This window comes from Sardina pilchardus, chromosome 18 (assembly GCF_963854185.1).
Source record: "Sardina pilchardus chromosome 18, fSarPil1.1, whole genome shotgun sequence".
Lineage (NCBI taxonomy): Eukaryota > Metazoa > Chordata > Actinopteri > Clupeiformes > Clupeidae > Sardina > Sardina pilchardus.
Window position 1 is genome coordinate 32747070 of NC_085011.1, and position 16798 is coordinate 32763867.

Below are 16798 nucleotides of genomic sequence, written 5' to 3' on the forward strand. Positions count from 1 at the left end.
TGGCGTAGATGGCCAATTCCTGTAAAATTCCACAGTTTCTTATTTCATGTTGATGGGCTGAACCATGACATCATAGCCTTGCACCAATCAGTGCTGCCCTGTCTACCCCAAATTCTTGAGGGTAAAAAAAGTCAGAGAGAACTTTCAGACAGCAAACCTCCAGCATTAATATTCATGATTCAGACAGAAGAACCATTTGCACAGATCAAACCATGCTGTTATATTGAAGAGTTTATTTGAATTGACTGCTATAGCCTAGCCCTAGGTGCAATGCAAACATTATCAATAACTGTGAGTCAAATCAAAGAAGTCACCTACCAAAATCAAAATGCAGTATCACATGTACATTCTGTTATCATTTTGTCCATACTGTACCTCGCAAATGGACCAGATTTCAACACGCTGCTGCACTGTCTTGTAGCCTATTCATTCAATATTAATGAATTGATGTCAGGGATAATCGAATAACTGTCCTTTACTACGCTATAATTAACGGCACTGCACTTCACCGTCTGGTCTGGTCAGGACAGCTGTGGACCTTCTCTACTCTCCTCTGCTGCTGACCTGCCAGTTGCCATGCTCTGCTGCCTGGAGTCTGGACTGAGTAACGTTAGCAAACAACAAACAGCAAACAAGCTGTCGCTGTCCAAGTCCACCGAGTTGCTGATCTGCAGGATCGCCCTGACTTCACTGTTTCTGTGCTGCTACTGTAGTGCTCTCCAGATGGCCAAGCTAACGTTAAATCCTCCGGGTTGGTCTGGTGGGAGTAAAGCCTACCTTACACTGACAAGATTTGGGAAAGATTTTTGAAAGATTGTAGTCTTAACTAATGCCCCTCATTCAGACTTTACTCAAAAGACTACAGTCTTTCAAGAATCTTTCCCAAATCTTGTCAGTGTAAGGTATGCTTAAAGCCTACTTACATTGACAGACTTTGAAAAGATTTGGAATAGATTTTTGAAAGACTACAGTCTCAGACCCTCTCACATCTAAAGACAATTCATTGAGTTTTTAGTCACAGTCTAGTCACAGGCCAGTCTCAGATTAGGATTTTGCAAAGACTGTGGGTCACTATTTACAAGACTGCTGCTAGATTCCTTCAAATATTTCCATTGTGCACTAGGCTACACGTCATCATCAACAGGAACTCACATGATAGCCTACTCATATCAAAGTATTTTTTTCTCGTTTCTGCAACATTGTTTCATGTGTGACATCCCTTACAGATATAGAGCTGTTCTGTCACGTAGAAATTAGACTAATAATTTATAAGAAATGAAATAACAAATAATCATATAGGCTACAGCTGTCGCCTATTTTGCCCCTTCCTGTTTCATGTTCGACCAAGGTCACTATTGGTTTTTAATGTTCACGTCACTATTTGCATGAGCCACGACTGAAAAGACTTCCGATAATATCAAACATGTTTGATATTGTCGTAACGGCAAAACTAGAAAAAGACTGCCTCCGACGGACTTAAAACCGCTAAGATTGGCACCTTACACTAAACGATTTAGATGACGATTTTGGAAATTTCGCTGCCGACTGTTAAAGCAACACCATGTAAGTTTTGCTCTCGGGGTCCCCCTACAGTTGGGAAACGATCATTTTTTCTACTTATGTCGTAAAATCTGTCACGGTTACACCAGAAGCAAGTTAGACATAGCGTACAGTTTAGGTAAGGTAAGGTAAGGTAAGGTACTTTTATTTATATAGCGCATTTCACGTGCACTGAGTGCAACCCAAAGCGCTTTACAGAGACAGTGCCGAAATGGAGTGGCGTAGTCGCCAGCGTACCCATGACAACACAACAAACAAATTCACAAAATAACAAGACACAAGATGCCGGACGGAGTGGCGTAATCGCCAGCGTACCCGTGTCCCGAGTAAACCCGTGTTTAGGCTAGACTTAGGCTGCACATTAAATATTAAATTATGTGGTAGCCTACTACGATACCAGTTATGTGATACATTTGTAAAACTAGTCTTTCAGCTCAGGTCTGTGCACGTTCTCGGTATTGGGATGATGTTGGTCATTGTTGGTCAATTAGGCCTACTTAGGCTATTTAAAAAAAAAAAAAAAACGATTACGATATTTATGAGCAATAGCGTAGCCTAATCTAGGGTGGTCATTTTTAGTGTCTTTATAGCATATAAAAAAAATCGATGGTCACCAGATATTGTATTCTATGGTATTCACGTCCATAGTGGCATATATTTGCACGCCCAAAATGTTTGGAGAGGCAGAGCTCTTATAATATGATGACATAATCTTACACGTGATAACTTTGTTTTTCAAGATAATTGTTTGGTCAGTAGCCTAGCCTATAGGCGGTAGATTTACACGTTGAGCTATAACTAGCACACATAACCAGCTCCCGTGCAGTTTGGTTGGCAGCATGATGACACTAGAATCTAGTGACTAGATGACAGAGCTAGGATACACGTGCTTTTGTTGATAAGCCGATTTCTGCAGGAGGAGTTCTCACGTCTTGGGCAAACTCGGACTGCCTGCGTTGCGTGTGAAATGTATAGCCTAGCCCATAGCATGCATTTATTGTAATACTAACACACTCTATTTCTCTTCCCTTTCCCCTATACCTCACCTGTGAGGTAAACCATTACCAGCCATCAACCATCTCTGTGCCTGTCCCTCATCACACCTGAAGTCACATCCCTCTGACTGCCCTACCATCGCCATTGCCTTCGCCATCCCTATGACTGCCCTAACATCGCCTGCTGTGGTTCCCTACCCGAATCTTTGGCCCTCGGATCCCAGCGACCCATCACCTTCAGAAATAACTAATGGATTACTAATGGACAATTTATTCCCTACACTGGACTATTTGAACTTTCATTGTCATTGTAACTTTCAAACTACAAATGACTGTACTGTAACTGACCCAAGGCAGATGGGTTGGGCCCTTGAGTCGTGGGTCTGTCTGAGGTTTCTTCCTATATGTATCTCCAATTCTAGGGAGTTTTTCCTTGCCCCTGTTACTCATGGGCTCTCTTTGAATGTCTAACACTCTGTAAAGCGCCTTGAGACATGTGTAATGTATTGGCGCTCTATAAGCGACATTAAATTGAAATTGAAATTGAAATTTCAGCATATCATCATATGAATATAATTTCATGGGTTTTATTTTTTTCAAACGCCAAAAGATCACGTAGCTCATGTTTATAAGGCATCAACTGTCTATTCAACGCTCGCACAGAATTTGAGGAAGTGGTGGGGGAAGTGTGCCCTATATGCCGTAAAGCAGTCGAATTTTGTAGTTCTTTGGTTCGTACAGGTTCGTACCCGAACCCCAAAAGGTTGAAAAACTCCATGGTGTTGCTTTAAAACAGACCAAAATCGTGCAATGTAAGCCAGCCTTAAGTCACACATATGCAAGTCTCAAGTCTTAACCTTCAAGTCTCAAGCAAGTCCCAAGTCATTTTTGTGTGAGTCGAGTCAAGTCAAGTCATAGTTTAGGTCAAGCAAGTCACAAGTCAAGTCTTAGAAATATAATAAGCTGGAAGACAACCGTCTTAAACCTTAAAGAGACTGCAGCCTAAGTTTTATGTAGCCCTCCTTTGCACAAAAGGGATAACAAATAGAGGAAGGGGATATAAGGCTAAAGAATAATTATAAATACTCACTAGGACCAGCAGGATCAGAATGACTAGGAACGACTACAGGGCCTGGTGTACCAAACAATAATTACCAGACAGAGTACTCAACACAGTAGTTTATCTTGGGAACAGCAGCAAACCACTTCCTTTTATTTATAACCATTTTTTCAATATGTTGCAAAAGACAGTCCTTTTTTATGTGTTGCAAAAGACAAAAGACAAAGTAGTGCAAGAAGGAATGAACTTGAACAAATACAACTTCTATGTCCACTACTCCTTCAAAAAGGCCTCACTCTCTCATACTGTATGTTGTGAATGTGTGTGTGTGTGTGTGTGTGTGAGGGGGAGAGAGAGAGAGAGAGAAAGGGTGGGTGGGTGTGTGTGTGTGTGTGTGTGTGTGTGTGTATGTGTGTGTGTGTGACAGAGAATGTGTGTTTAGCTCATGTTTTCATTGCATAATATTCCATTAAGAAATACCATACAGAAATGAAATGGAGACACTTCTGTGTTATATACTACGATTTACTCTTGAAAGTGGCCCATTTCTCATTTATGTCATACAGTACATCTCTCATATACGTATACATACATTTACAGTAATAGGGTTTGTGCATATTGTTTGGCTGTTATACTTTATATATGATTTAACCAGAAAAAAAAGCAGCTAGCGCTAACAAACTAACAGCTACATTGATGTGGTACACTTTGGACTAGCAACTAACGCTAGCTAGACCTGATCTGCCAAGTGAATCAATCTGGCAATTTCAAATAGGCTACCGTATTTCAGTCAAATTGTCTGTTATTTGATGCGGGATCAATGTGAAACTAAGTCCACATGATTAAAACTTAATGTGATGCAAACAGTAAGCTCTTGTCATGTTTGACTGATGGAGATGGGATGTTAGCTGCCAGCTAACGTTAGATTAAAAATAATGTGAAATTAGCTAGAGACATTTCGGTAACACTTTACATTACGGCTCACTAATAAGGTGGTAATTGTATGGTATTTTCTATGTAATTTCATGGTAACAATCCCTTGTTACCACTTATTACCAGTAATTTCTATGCAGTTTCTAGTGCAATTCATTCATTCATTCAACCTTTATTTATTCTCGGAGAGTCATTGAGGGTAGCCCTCATTTTCAGTGAGGCCGAGATTACAGAAACAATGCATGGAACAAGAGATGTTCAAATAAGATAATAATAAGAAAATATACATTGCATTATAGAGGAGGAAGGGGGAAATAAAAAAATAATAAAATAAAAATACATGAAATAATAATAATAAAATAATAACAACAAAAATAATAATAATAAAAATAATAATAACAATAATAATAAAAGACATTTACTTAAAGCAGGTACAAATTGGCATAGGACAGTTTGTGACCACAGACTTGAATTGACTATATGGAATTATAGAGTTCATTTTTAAATTGCACTGAAGATTATTCCAGGAAGTAGGGGCACCATAACAAAAGGCTGACTTGCCCAACTCAGAATGGACACGAGGAACTTTAAGCATCAAAGAGTCATTTGATCTAGTCTGATAGGCACCAGAATTCCACATAAGCATGTCTGAAATATAACCTGGTAGATTTTCAACAATACCCTTGTAAACAAACAGATATCAATGACGTTGTCTCCTCTCTGTCAGAGATGACCACCCGACCCTATCATATAGAACACAATGATGAGTGCTATAGCCATCACCCGTAATGAATCTCAGGGCAGAATGGTAGACTGAGTCCAGGGCTTTTAGTGAAGAAGCAGTAGCATTTTTATATATCACATCACCATAGTCTAGAACTGACATGAAAACTGCTTCAACAACTTTTTTCCTACTTTCCATAGGGAGGCTGGCCTTGTGTCTGTAGAAGAAACCAATTTTATTTCTCAGTGTTTTTACTAGGATGGCTACGTGGTAATTAAATGTGAGTTTGTCATCCAGCCAGATACCAAGATATTTGTATTCAGAGACTCTATCAATGCTTGAACCAGTTACAGTTGTTATTTGCATGCTATTAACCTCAATGTTCCTTGCTCTAGTAAATAACATACATTTAGTTTTCTTCTCATTTAGTACTAATTTAAGATTAATGAGAGCTTCTTGGAGAACATTAAATGAAAGCTGGAGATTATCAATTGCATGTTGAACAGAGTCAGCTATGCAATACAAAATAGTGTCATCAGCATAAAGGTGGACTTGACAACCATTTAGTGAAGATACAATGTCATTGATGTAAATGGTGAAGAGAACTGGGCCCAAAATAGACCCTTGTGGAACACCCTTTGTGATTGGCAAAAACTCTGACTTAATATTTCCTGACTTAACACATTGAAACCAAAATAATTCCAAAACCATTTACATGCCTTATCATCTAGACCAATATCATGTAATCTTTGTAACAGTAAGGGATGATCAACTGTATCGAATGCTTTTGACAAATCAACAAAAAGGGCAGCACAGTGCTTTTTAATGTCTAAAGCAGATAATATATTATTTGTCACTAATGTGGTAGCTGAGACAGTGCTGTGATTTGTTCTAAACCCAGATTGTTGTGGATTTAATATGTCATGGCATGAAAGAAATGACTTGAGTTGGTTATTAACCAATGATTCAAAAATCTTTGACAAACAGGGTAGTTTGGAGATTGGACGGTAGTTATTTAAATCATCTCGATCACCCCCTTTGTGCAAAGGTGTCACATGGGCTAGTTTCCATGTGCTGGGAAATATGCTCATCACAATGGAAAGATTAAATATATGCGTTATATGCTTTGTGATGATAGGAGCAGACAATTTAAGGAAAAAAGGATCTAAATTATCTTCTCCAGTAGCACTCTTAGTGTCAATACTGTGTAATGCCTTAGACACTTCATTTTCAGAGAAAGGTTGAAAAGTAAACTTAGAAACAGGGTTTATGTGCTGCACACAATTGTCAACTATCTGAGGAGACCCTTTGAACTGTTTATCAAATAAATGCCCAGCTTCAACAAAATGTTTATTGAAAGCCAGGGTCATTTCATTTTGTTCAGATATGAGATAGTCATCATATTTGATATGGGTGGGCAAAGAATTAGTCGTTGGATGTTTGTGTGAGTTTACTGCTTTCCAAAATTGTGCAGGGTTTGAGCTGGAGTTTGCAATCAAGTCTAAGTAATAGTTAGATTTAGCTTTCCGCACAGATGATGTGCATTTATTTCTAAGTTGTTTAAAAACTAGCCAGTGTGATGGGTTTCCAGACTTTCTAGCTAGTGACCAAGCTCTGTTTCTTTCTTTAAATAAAGCTGATAATTCAGGTGAAAACCAGGGGATCTTTTACTCTGATTTTTTTGAAAGGAGCATGCTTATCAGTTACTGAAAGGAAGGTTTTTGTGAAGAAATCCAGTGCCTCTTCGACATCTGTGATTTCAAAGGTATAGTGTAAGTTGCTATGAAAAAGATCAGATAAAAAGTCTTGTTCACTAAAATGTTTTAGGTTTCTCTTTGTAACTGTGTGAGATTTGCTCTTGATTATCTTTGTATTTCTTATGCATGCAACCGGGCAATGATCACTAATACCTAGCTCAAAAACACCACATGCTACAATTTTGTCAGTCCTCTTAGAAAAGATTAGATCAATTAGGGTAGACCGGGAATGATCTTTCAAATTTGGCCTTGTGGGTTCTGTTATTAGCTGAGATAAATTAAGACCACTAACTTCTTTGAGATAACAAGATGAATTATTTAACCAGTCAGTCTGTAAACTTTGGAATAGTCTGTACACACTTAGAAATCGTTCGAGACATACTGTAGTTCAAGACCGCAACTCTATCTGAAGCACAAAAATGTCACTAGAGTTCTCACACGGAAGCACAGGAGCTATTGCCGGAAGACACTACGGGTAGTCCAGTGCTCAAATTACAGTGAGATCAGAGCCCGTCTTTTCTCTCGTGAAACATGCTACAGACAGAAGAAAAAGGACAAGAAAGACAGACCGATTCGTGTTTGTTCCTTTCCCGGCTGCGAAACAAAAATTAAAAGTTTACAATCCAGCTGTCATTGCGATGCGATCGGTCTCTGGTGAACCAGTGGCTTATTGTTTTGAATGTGGACACTGACACGTCAATCGAAACGCTAAAGTCATGGATTACCGTGTCTGCAGTCATAATTTTGAGAAGGACGACTTCGTTATTCCGAAAAGAGCAGTCAATGAAATATTTTCATCTGTAACAAACACGTCACCTCTGTACCTGTATGAATGTTTTGGTAGGTTTAGGGTGCACTGCAAATAAAAAAATTAGCCTACTGTTCCAGAATTTGATTATGTTGTTTTATTATCGCAGAACATGTTAAATGTGTGAAAACAATGTTTTTTTGCAGAACAAAAGGTTGTGCTCAACATGTGGTTGTGTGTTGAATGCCAGTAGGCTACATGTAGCCTAACCTATTTCAGATCAGAGATGGTAGCCTATAACTAAGTAATTGAGTGGAAATAAGTGATATTTTACAGCCCTGATGCTGTGTATTTTCCTGGAAATTACCTCCTTGTTTTTCAGGTAATAAAGCAAAAACACTAAAAATGTCATAAGGATAATTGATGGGTTTACCAACACAGCTAGGTGATTAACTAGGCAATGGTGTATATTACAGCTCTGATACCATATTGTTTCCATAAAATTACTTCATTTGTTCCAGTTTACCTCCTTGTTTGTCAGGTAATTAAACAAAAACAATAAGTAAATCCTGGACTATCATTTCAAGAACTAGATTAAACTTAAAATGAAAGCTGTTTGCATCACTATTACTTAGAAACTGCAGAGTAATTGCACTGGAAATTGCATGGAAATGACTAGTAATAAGGGGCTACAAAATATTATTACCATGAAATTACATAAAAATACCATAGAAATTACCACCTTAATTAATGCTGTTTGCATTTGCTATTACCTAGAAACTGCAGAGTAATTGCACTAGAAACTGCATGGAAATTACTTGTAATAAGTGGTAACAAGGGATTGTTACCATGAAATTACATAGCAATTACCATACAATTACCACCTCATTAGCGAGCCGTAATGTAAAGTGTTACCAAATATCCTACTGTAAGCTAACGTTACATTTGCTAGATCCTACCTGTTGCTGCATCATCGTTGATTGGCGTTGTTTGAGATTGTATTCCGTATTCCAATGGTGTCTAACTCTATGGCCTACTCTTAACCTGCATTAGTTTAGATATGAAGGCTATGTAAGCTATCCTACCAGTCGTTTCACTGTAGGCTACCAAAGTGTCAGCTCTTGCAACTCGTTTGAAGTTGGCAACTTCATTTCAGTCTTTTAAATTCTGATAAATGAAGAGTTATTTTCCATAATAGCCTATCCACAATTTTGATGCATTTTCATAAATCACTTTTTAAATATGACTTTCCAAGTAATTTCAGTGGAATTGTAATTGTGTTATTGTTATCTATTCTTCTGTGTAGCCTAGTTGTCTTTTTAACTATAGGCCTAATACAATGTTTTACACAGTCAGCAACCTTTTTGCATTTACATGTTTTGTCGTGAGACTAGGCTATTAAAAGCAGAAAAGATGTTCAGCTTGCTTCGGGATTTAATTCAATTTGGGATTGTTTGGCTAGTGGTAAATGCTGACATTCCTAACCCTGCTCACAAGTGCTACCTGGTGGTTGTTTGGGTCATTGCAGCTTCACTTGGGAAAAATAAATAAAATACACGTGATTCACGCTTGAGGTGAGAATCTCACGTGAAAGCGGCCAATGTCAACCAACTCCCACTGTAGACATTATAGCCTACCTATATGCGGTACTGAGGACGACTGCCTCCCTCCCCCCCTCTCTCTCGACAGACACTTGAGCCTGACACTAATTATGTAAATGTGAAAATGTGTGTGTGTGCTGAACCACGAATTCACATATTAACTTTTCTTTTCAGCAGACATCGCAAACATAAAAAAAATTCGCAAAACTGAGAAAATCTTTCATTTTTTAAATAAAACAATGCCCTTTGCCTTGATGGGTTCTGGGGAGGTTCGTGGAGTGGGATTTGAACCCCAGTTGCCGGCGTGTGGTACAGATGCCTCAACCAGTTGCGCCACAGCTTGAGTCTTATTACATTTTCGCTTAGCCTACGTTTTAACACTTGCCAACAAATATAAGGGATTCAGTCAGTCGAGTTTATTTATTCGCGGCATGCACTTGAAACGCCGATCAAAAGTTCTGACATGTTAAACTGACGTAAGTCATTACATTTTATTTTCAGTTGTCAAAAGTGGTGGGGACAAAATATGTGATAACAAGTGCTGGGTACATGTACCCATCGTCGCCGGTTAAAATGAACACATGCCTCCGTTTTAAAATAGCCTATAAACATTTCTAAGTATTCCTAGCATATAAATGTAGCCTAATGTCACTTTCGTCTTCGCCTTGACAATAATAGCCTATTCACGGAAATGCGGTCTTGTAACCGTAATGAATTAATGAATTAATCTAAGGTTGCCTATCGAGTCTTTCAGGTTGAATTGAAGGCTATTTCCTTCTGATAGGCCTATAGGCGATTTTCTAAAACCATTTTCATTAATTTCAACAATGGCTTATTGAAACGTCGTTTGATTAATTTCGCCAGTCATCACTTTAATTTTAATGATTAAATGAGACGGATATGCGGTCTTCATCATTAAATGCAGTTGAAATGCGGGTTGAAACTTTCTGCCACCTGGTGGTTGTTTGGGTACATTGCCTTAGTCTTGAAAAAAATCGGCTTGACAGCCTACGGGATCTCTTCGGGAGTCCCGCGGCAAAAGGTGCATTCTCAATGCGTACCCACTGTAAGTGCTATCAAAGTTGCGCCGCGCGCCAGAGCCAGTGAGTGCACGCATTGAAACATGAGAGGTATGCATCAACTCGTCTTAGTTAAAGGAGTCATAGAACGCATTTTTTGACCATTACAAATTGATCTTTGAGCCTAAATAATGTCATATGTAAATTTGTGGGGCTGAAAACGCCCCAGGAGCACTGCTAGATCGCCTAATACAAGGTCATAAATAAGCCTTGCAATGAAACAGTTTGTTTTTCCCGCCCACTCAGCAAGTTCATGAATATTCAAATGAGATGCGCGCTGATTGGTCTATTGGCCGATATGTCCTGAAAGTTGATTGGCTCAATCCACCGGTCTGAAGCTAGAGCAAAGTGAAACTATGTTTACTGCTGGTAAATAAAGCCAAAGTCTTTGATAAAGCTATCAACAATGGATTTAAATAAGGAATACAGCCGTACATGTATAAACCGAGTCAGAAGAAGGTTCTGACGAAGATGAAGTGCAGCAGATTCCCCAACAGAATGAATGTGTTAGATTGGTAAGTTTTATTAGTACATTTCTTAGTATAGTAACTCTCCAAAGTTAGCTGTAATAACGCTAGCATTACAACGTCTCTGCCATAGACCACATATCTAGATACTAGCATCGTAAGAGCAGTTTAACAAGAATTATTAATCGAAGGTATGCAAATGAGAGGGGCCGAGGGGTGTATCTAAAGGGGGATGGGCGCCTATTACGTGTGATCTGAGCTCTGTTCAGATTGGAGCATTTCAACACGGCTGTTTCTATTTCCCAATTTGCATACGAAAGCAGGCGGGGGACGCGGTAAAGTCTTTGGTGTTGTCCTTTGGACACTGCTCGCAGCCTAAATTTAACAGTAACAAGGTGAATGTGGTTTTGAATTCTATGACTCCTTTAAGGGAATAATGTAATTTAATATGAAAAAACGGTGAAGTGTTCCTTTAAGAAGAATACTCTGTAATAGCTACATCAAAAGTGTATGCTACTGTATAACAATGATGTAATGTATAATGTAAAAATTTAGTGAACAATAAACTTTAATTTTCCTTTTTTTGTACTTTCACTATTGATAGATCTACAACTAACAGAAAGTTGTCAACACAAAACACCATTTGTTGCTTGATAACTGGAATGTCTTCAGACTGGAAGGCTGTGGTGCCATGGAACCGCAGTAAAACCAGGAAACACCAGTAAAACCATGATTCATATTTATTTACTAATTTTCTGAAAGTATAGATCAACAGCCTCTCATCTGAACTGGCAAACAAGTGTGGCGATTTTGCTTGCAGTTTAATAGGATCATTTATGTAAATCAAAATAAAATACAAGAAAAGTGTGCCCAGAGACAGTCAGCACCTCTTGAGTTGAATGGTGTATATCTGGCTTTAATTTCCTCATCAGTTGAAAATGAAATAAGTTTTGATATAGACCGAACACGTATCAAAGTTATCTCCTTTTGAAGAAGGAGTCGAGAGTAACAGTGCCTGCTAGCTTAGTTTTTTTGGCTTGTCTTACTGATTCACTGGTTCTCCTACCAGAGGCCAGAGGTGATGTCTTAGACCTAGGATCAACATATGTTTTGGGCAGTTTAGCTGGGATCTGATTGGATGAGGATAATGGGGAGGAAAAAGAATTCTGTAAATCTTGTGCAAAATGGTAGTCTGTGTGCTCTGGCATTTCCCAGGCTAGCACTTCCTGACCACACCGATCACATGTCATATGGTCATCTGATGAGAGGCTCAAAGTAGACTCTGGAATAGATGAATCCTCTGTAATACCAGACAAGCCATCACTGGTAGGTGTATATGTCTTTTTATCAGGGTGAGAAAAAGCATGTGTATGACTCTGACAGGAATCCTCCATCTGATAAGACACAACACCTGAACCATCAGCTCTGGTGGTGGAGGACTGGAAGTGTCTTTTCTCAACACTTTTCTTTTGAAAGAATGAGGATGTTGCTTGCATGCTGGTAGAGGAGGAGGCACTATTTTCAGAGAAACTTTTTTTGTCATCCCTCCTTTCCTCCTCTCCACTGTCCTCAAGTTCATTTTCAGCTCCCTCTGAAAGTTGATCTTGCCTTCTCTTCTTGGCAACATTCTGAAAGAAGGACTCGATCATTCCTGGTCTCTTGGGTGTTAGTTGTTGTTGATTGTGAATTGCCAAGCCAGCAGATGGACAGTGGGATGACTGCAGTTTCTGGGGGGAAGTTACATAATTTCTCAGAAAACTGGTGATTCCCCCAGATGAGGCTGCCGGAGCATCGCTGAATTTACTGGCAGAGAGGTGTAGTAGAGTGAGGGGAGGGGACCTGAGTAACAGTAAATATAACCAAACCAGTTAATCATATTCAACTGCTTCTTATTTATAGATATTTAAAGTACTCAACATGCTGAATACTGATAGTACCATTCCCTGTGTACTTCCATTTACCTACCAGGATTGCTGGTGGTTTCCAGCACAATTCAGGCTTTTAATAATGGCAAAACTATCAGTGGAAATCTTGCTGGCTTCATATCGTGCCAAAGCACAGCAACGAGAGTAACTGCTAGGCTTTGTTTCTCCAGCTAGCCTCACTCCCACAGTCAGAAGCTTAGCAACACGTCCATTCTGTGGGGTGGGGCAACAGAAGAGTTCAACATGATTCAGTCAAACATTGCATTTGTGTTAGTTCTGGCAAGAAATCATGGTCAGGGAGTCATTTTCCTCACCATTTCCCGATCTTTGATCAATCTTTCCTCCAATTCCAAAGCTAGCTGCTCAAGCCAGTGCTGGACCTATTGAAGAGTCAAACAGTTATGGTCAAATATGTCCATCTATACTATACTGGTATTTGCACATGATGTTATAGTGGACTTTGCACAGATGGAAGTTGCAGAATGCTACCTGGTCTTTGGTGGCCAAAGATGTCTTTCCTGGAAAATTCTTGCTACAGCCGATGGATTTTGGCAGCTGTCTAGGCTTCACTGGCTCAAACTCTATTCCTCTACACAAGTCATACAGCCACTGACTACAGAAGATACATATGACATTCAAATATTACCAATACATAAGCAGGCACAAAATAAATACAATTACTTATTCAATTAAGAATTTTCGTTAACTTGAGGTTTAACTATGCTCTTAAGGCCTCACCCAGTCTTTCCTCCAAAGTGTTGGGCCAGTTGCCCCCGAGTGAACTTTGCCAGCTCTCCAATGTTCTTTACCTCCATAGTCTCTGTGATGGAGGCCCCCAGCTTACCTCCAAGATTACGACTATGAGGAAGGGCAAAATGGTTTACCCTTGGTTTCTCAAACTGAACATTCACAGCTTATGAACAAAAAAGACATAGAAATGAAATTATGCAGAACTCACATTTTGCTAATGGGGAGACTACTGAAGAGTTCCGGAACTGAGCTGAGGGGAAGTACTGTTTGCCGGTTGGGTTTGTTCAGGCCACAAGCAAGCTTAGCCAGGACCTAAGAGAGAGAAACAGAGAGAATTGTTTTGCTGTGATTGTAGTAATGCTAACTAACTTGATCACTATCCAGCTTTAAGTTAGGTAAATTTTCTTAATTTTCTGCCTTTGATCTGAGCACAATGAAATACCGTAATTAACTATTAGCTGCAGCTTATACTTTGATTTTGCAAAATGTCTTCAGCTATGAGGTTAATCCAAGGGGGCAGTTAATATGGTATTGATATGGTTTTGTGGCATAAAACACTGCTTATAGACGGCTTATACACAATGTGGCTAATACACAGGAAACTGATGCAAGTCTTTTTTTCCCTTTTTCAATTTTGGATTCTCAACTGATTATCAAATGAACTAATGAGACCTAATTAGTAGGGATGGGCAGAACGAGGCTTTGTGAAACAACGAAGCGTTCGAAGCAATTGCGCCGGAATTGTGTCGAGGTTTCGAAACAATCTGAAACGTGCATCTCCATGCTGACATCTAGTGGCCAGTTTTACTAACATCACATTTTGACGCTGAAGCTCCACTGTTTCAGACAAAGAATATAAATGACTTCCGGTTATGGCGCGCTCCTGAATGGTCGCATGGGCAGAGGGCTCCGCCTGATTTGAAATAACTTGTAAGCTTTAACAGTTAATATCGTGCAAATAGTGACCAAAATAAATCCTAAGGTCTGAATGTCATATTATGTCGAAGAATCGAGCGAAAAGACAGACAACTAAACCTAAAAAACACGACGTTGGAATGTTGCGTGAGGACGAGCCCAAAGAAGTTGAAGATATGCTAAATCAGGACGAAGATGAAGCTAGCAATCAAATCCTGTCAGCTATACAGTCACTCAGACGCGACTTTAACACACAACTGCATGAAGTCAGAAATGATGTCTCCACTCAACTACACGAAGTGGTTTCATCCAACCGCGAGATTAAAGAAGCTATAGAGACGTTCTCTGAAAGACTGACTGCAGCTGAGAACCGCATTGGTGCGGTGGAGGACCAGATTTCCTCTCTCACAGAAGTTGGCGACACTACGCGGGGGAAAGTTCAAAAGCTAGCTATGCAGATGGAGGAGATTGAGAATCAACGCCGGCGTTGCCATCTAAAGCTGGTTGGAATTCCTGAGGGCTCTGAAAAGCGAGACTGCCGTGCGTTTCTGATGACATGGCTACCACAAGTGCTGGGCATTGAAGATCACCTGAACATCGAGCAAGCCTACCGCCTGGGTGCGACACCGACAACACCAACCCACCAACAACAGAGTGAGACAAAGCCGCGTGTTGTGCTAGTGAAATTCCTATCTTATCGTGACAGAGACAGAGTGATGAGTACAGCGCGTCTGAAAGAGGTTAAACTCGAGAACAGTCAGGTGTTGTTTTTCCCGGATTTGTCACCAACAATCCAGAAACAACGAAAGCTTTTTGACAGTGTAAAACTTCGACTGAGAGCCTTGAAGAAAGACTATGGACTTATATTTCCTGCGCGATTGCGGATTCGGCACGAAGACACCTGGCACTTCTTCAACTCTCCCACTAAGGCTGAGAAATTCGTCGACAAGTTAGAGCGCTGTACTTCACAAGACACCCCACGCGGATCTTCCGAGGATCAAGGATAGTAGCCTAATATAGTCTAATAATAGATCTGGTTGATTGTCTAGATTGTCAACAATAACTTGCTAATGTGTAGCTGCTGTGGCATTGTAATGCTTACCAGAGATGGCGTGGTCTAGGCTACAGTGGACGGTGGAAATATTTTCTTTTTGGTCACAAAATAATAATATTTTTTTAAATTTTAATTATTTTGGCGGAGCTTATGTCCGAGGTTTTATTTTGTTGTTTACTGTTTATCTTTCTCCATTGTGACTTTTGGTTGCTCACTGCTCCTTTCTTAGGATCAGGTTGGAGTCTGGCTGGAAGGCTGGTCATGGGGGGGAGGGGGGGGTGTGCGTTTTTCTCTGCACACGCACAGGGATGGTGTTTGGCCTTGTTTGGGATAGGCCCATGTTTGGTGTGTTCTATGTTTGTTTTGAAGGCACATTATTGGTAATATTATATGTTCTGATTATAGAGACAACAGTGGTAATTAATACTTTACAGATGGTATCATGAGCAGAGACTTAAGGATAAATATGATTTCATGGAATGTCAGGGGTCTTAGAAAGTTGGTGAAGCTGAAACAAGTAACAACCAGATTGAAACAACTAAAAACACATCGCCTTTCTTCAAGAAACTCATTTACTTTCATCTGAACTTACACCCTTAAAAAGGAGATGGCCAGGGCAGATCATAGCAGCCTCATATTCGTCTCATGCAAGAGGGGTAGCAATACTCATTCACTCTTCTATTCCATTAAAAATTCATAATACCATATTAGACTCAATGGGCAGATATTGTGTTGTGCAAGGTTCCTTATTGGGTCAGGATATTAATTTGGTTTGTATATATGGGCCAAATAATGATGATCCCTCTTTCTACGACAATTTATTTCTAACTTTATCATCACTATATGGTGACCTTTGCCTAGCAGGGGATTTCAATTGTACTCTGGACCCAGCTCTTGACAGATCCTCAGGCATGGATGTTACACACATTCAAAGTAGGAAGACAATTCAATATCATATTAATAAGCTTGGTCTCTGTGACATTTGGAGATACAATAACCCATCTAGACGTGAATACTCTTGCTACTCGGCTACTCACAATTCATACTCTCGTATTGATTATTTCCTTCTGTCTAAATCCCTTATAGAAAATGTGAACGACTGCGTGTACAAAGGTATTGTCATTTCAGATCATGCACTACTGTTGCTTTCTTATACTGTCATTGGAGCTTCCAAAGGATCTTCAATGTGGCGATTAAGTCCACGATGGATCCATGATAGTGAGTTTTTGA

At 39.6% G+C, this 16798-nt stretch overlaps 1 protein-coding gene across 2 annotated transcripts in view; it reads right to left on the reverse strand.

Annotated features, from left to right (window-relative positions):
* Positions 1 to 11646: 11646 nt before the first annotated feature.
* Positions 11647 to 16798, reverse strand: part of polh (polymerase (DNA directed), eta) — a 31011-nt gene continuing 25859 nt past the window's right edge. For both annotated transcript variants that reach the window (XM_062519862.1, XM_062519861.1), the window contains exons 6-11: positions 13808 to 13911; positions 13588 to 13707; positions 13339 to 13462; positions 13164 to 13229; positions 12890 to 13062; positions 11647 to 12763 (exon numbers count right to left, since the gene is read on the reverse strand). In XM_062519862.1, coding sequence (XP_062375846.1) covers positions 11902 to 12763; positions 12890 to 13062; positions 13164 to 13229; positions 13339 to 13462; positions 13588 to 13707; positions 13808 to 13911 — 1449 coding nt within the window. In that variant the 3' untranslated portion in view covers positions 11647 to 11901. The remainder of the gene's footprint in view (positions 12764 to 12889; positions 13063 to 13163; positions 13230 to 13338; positions 13463 to 13587; positions 13708 to 13807; positions 13912 to 16798) is intronic.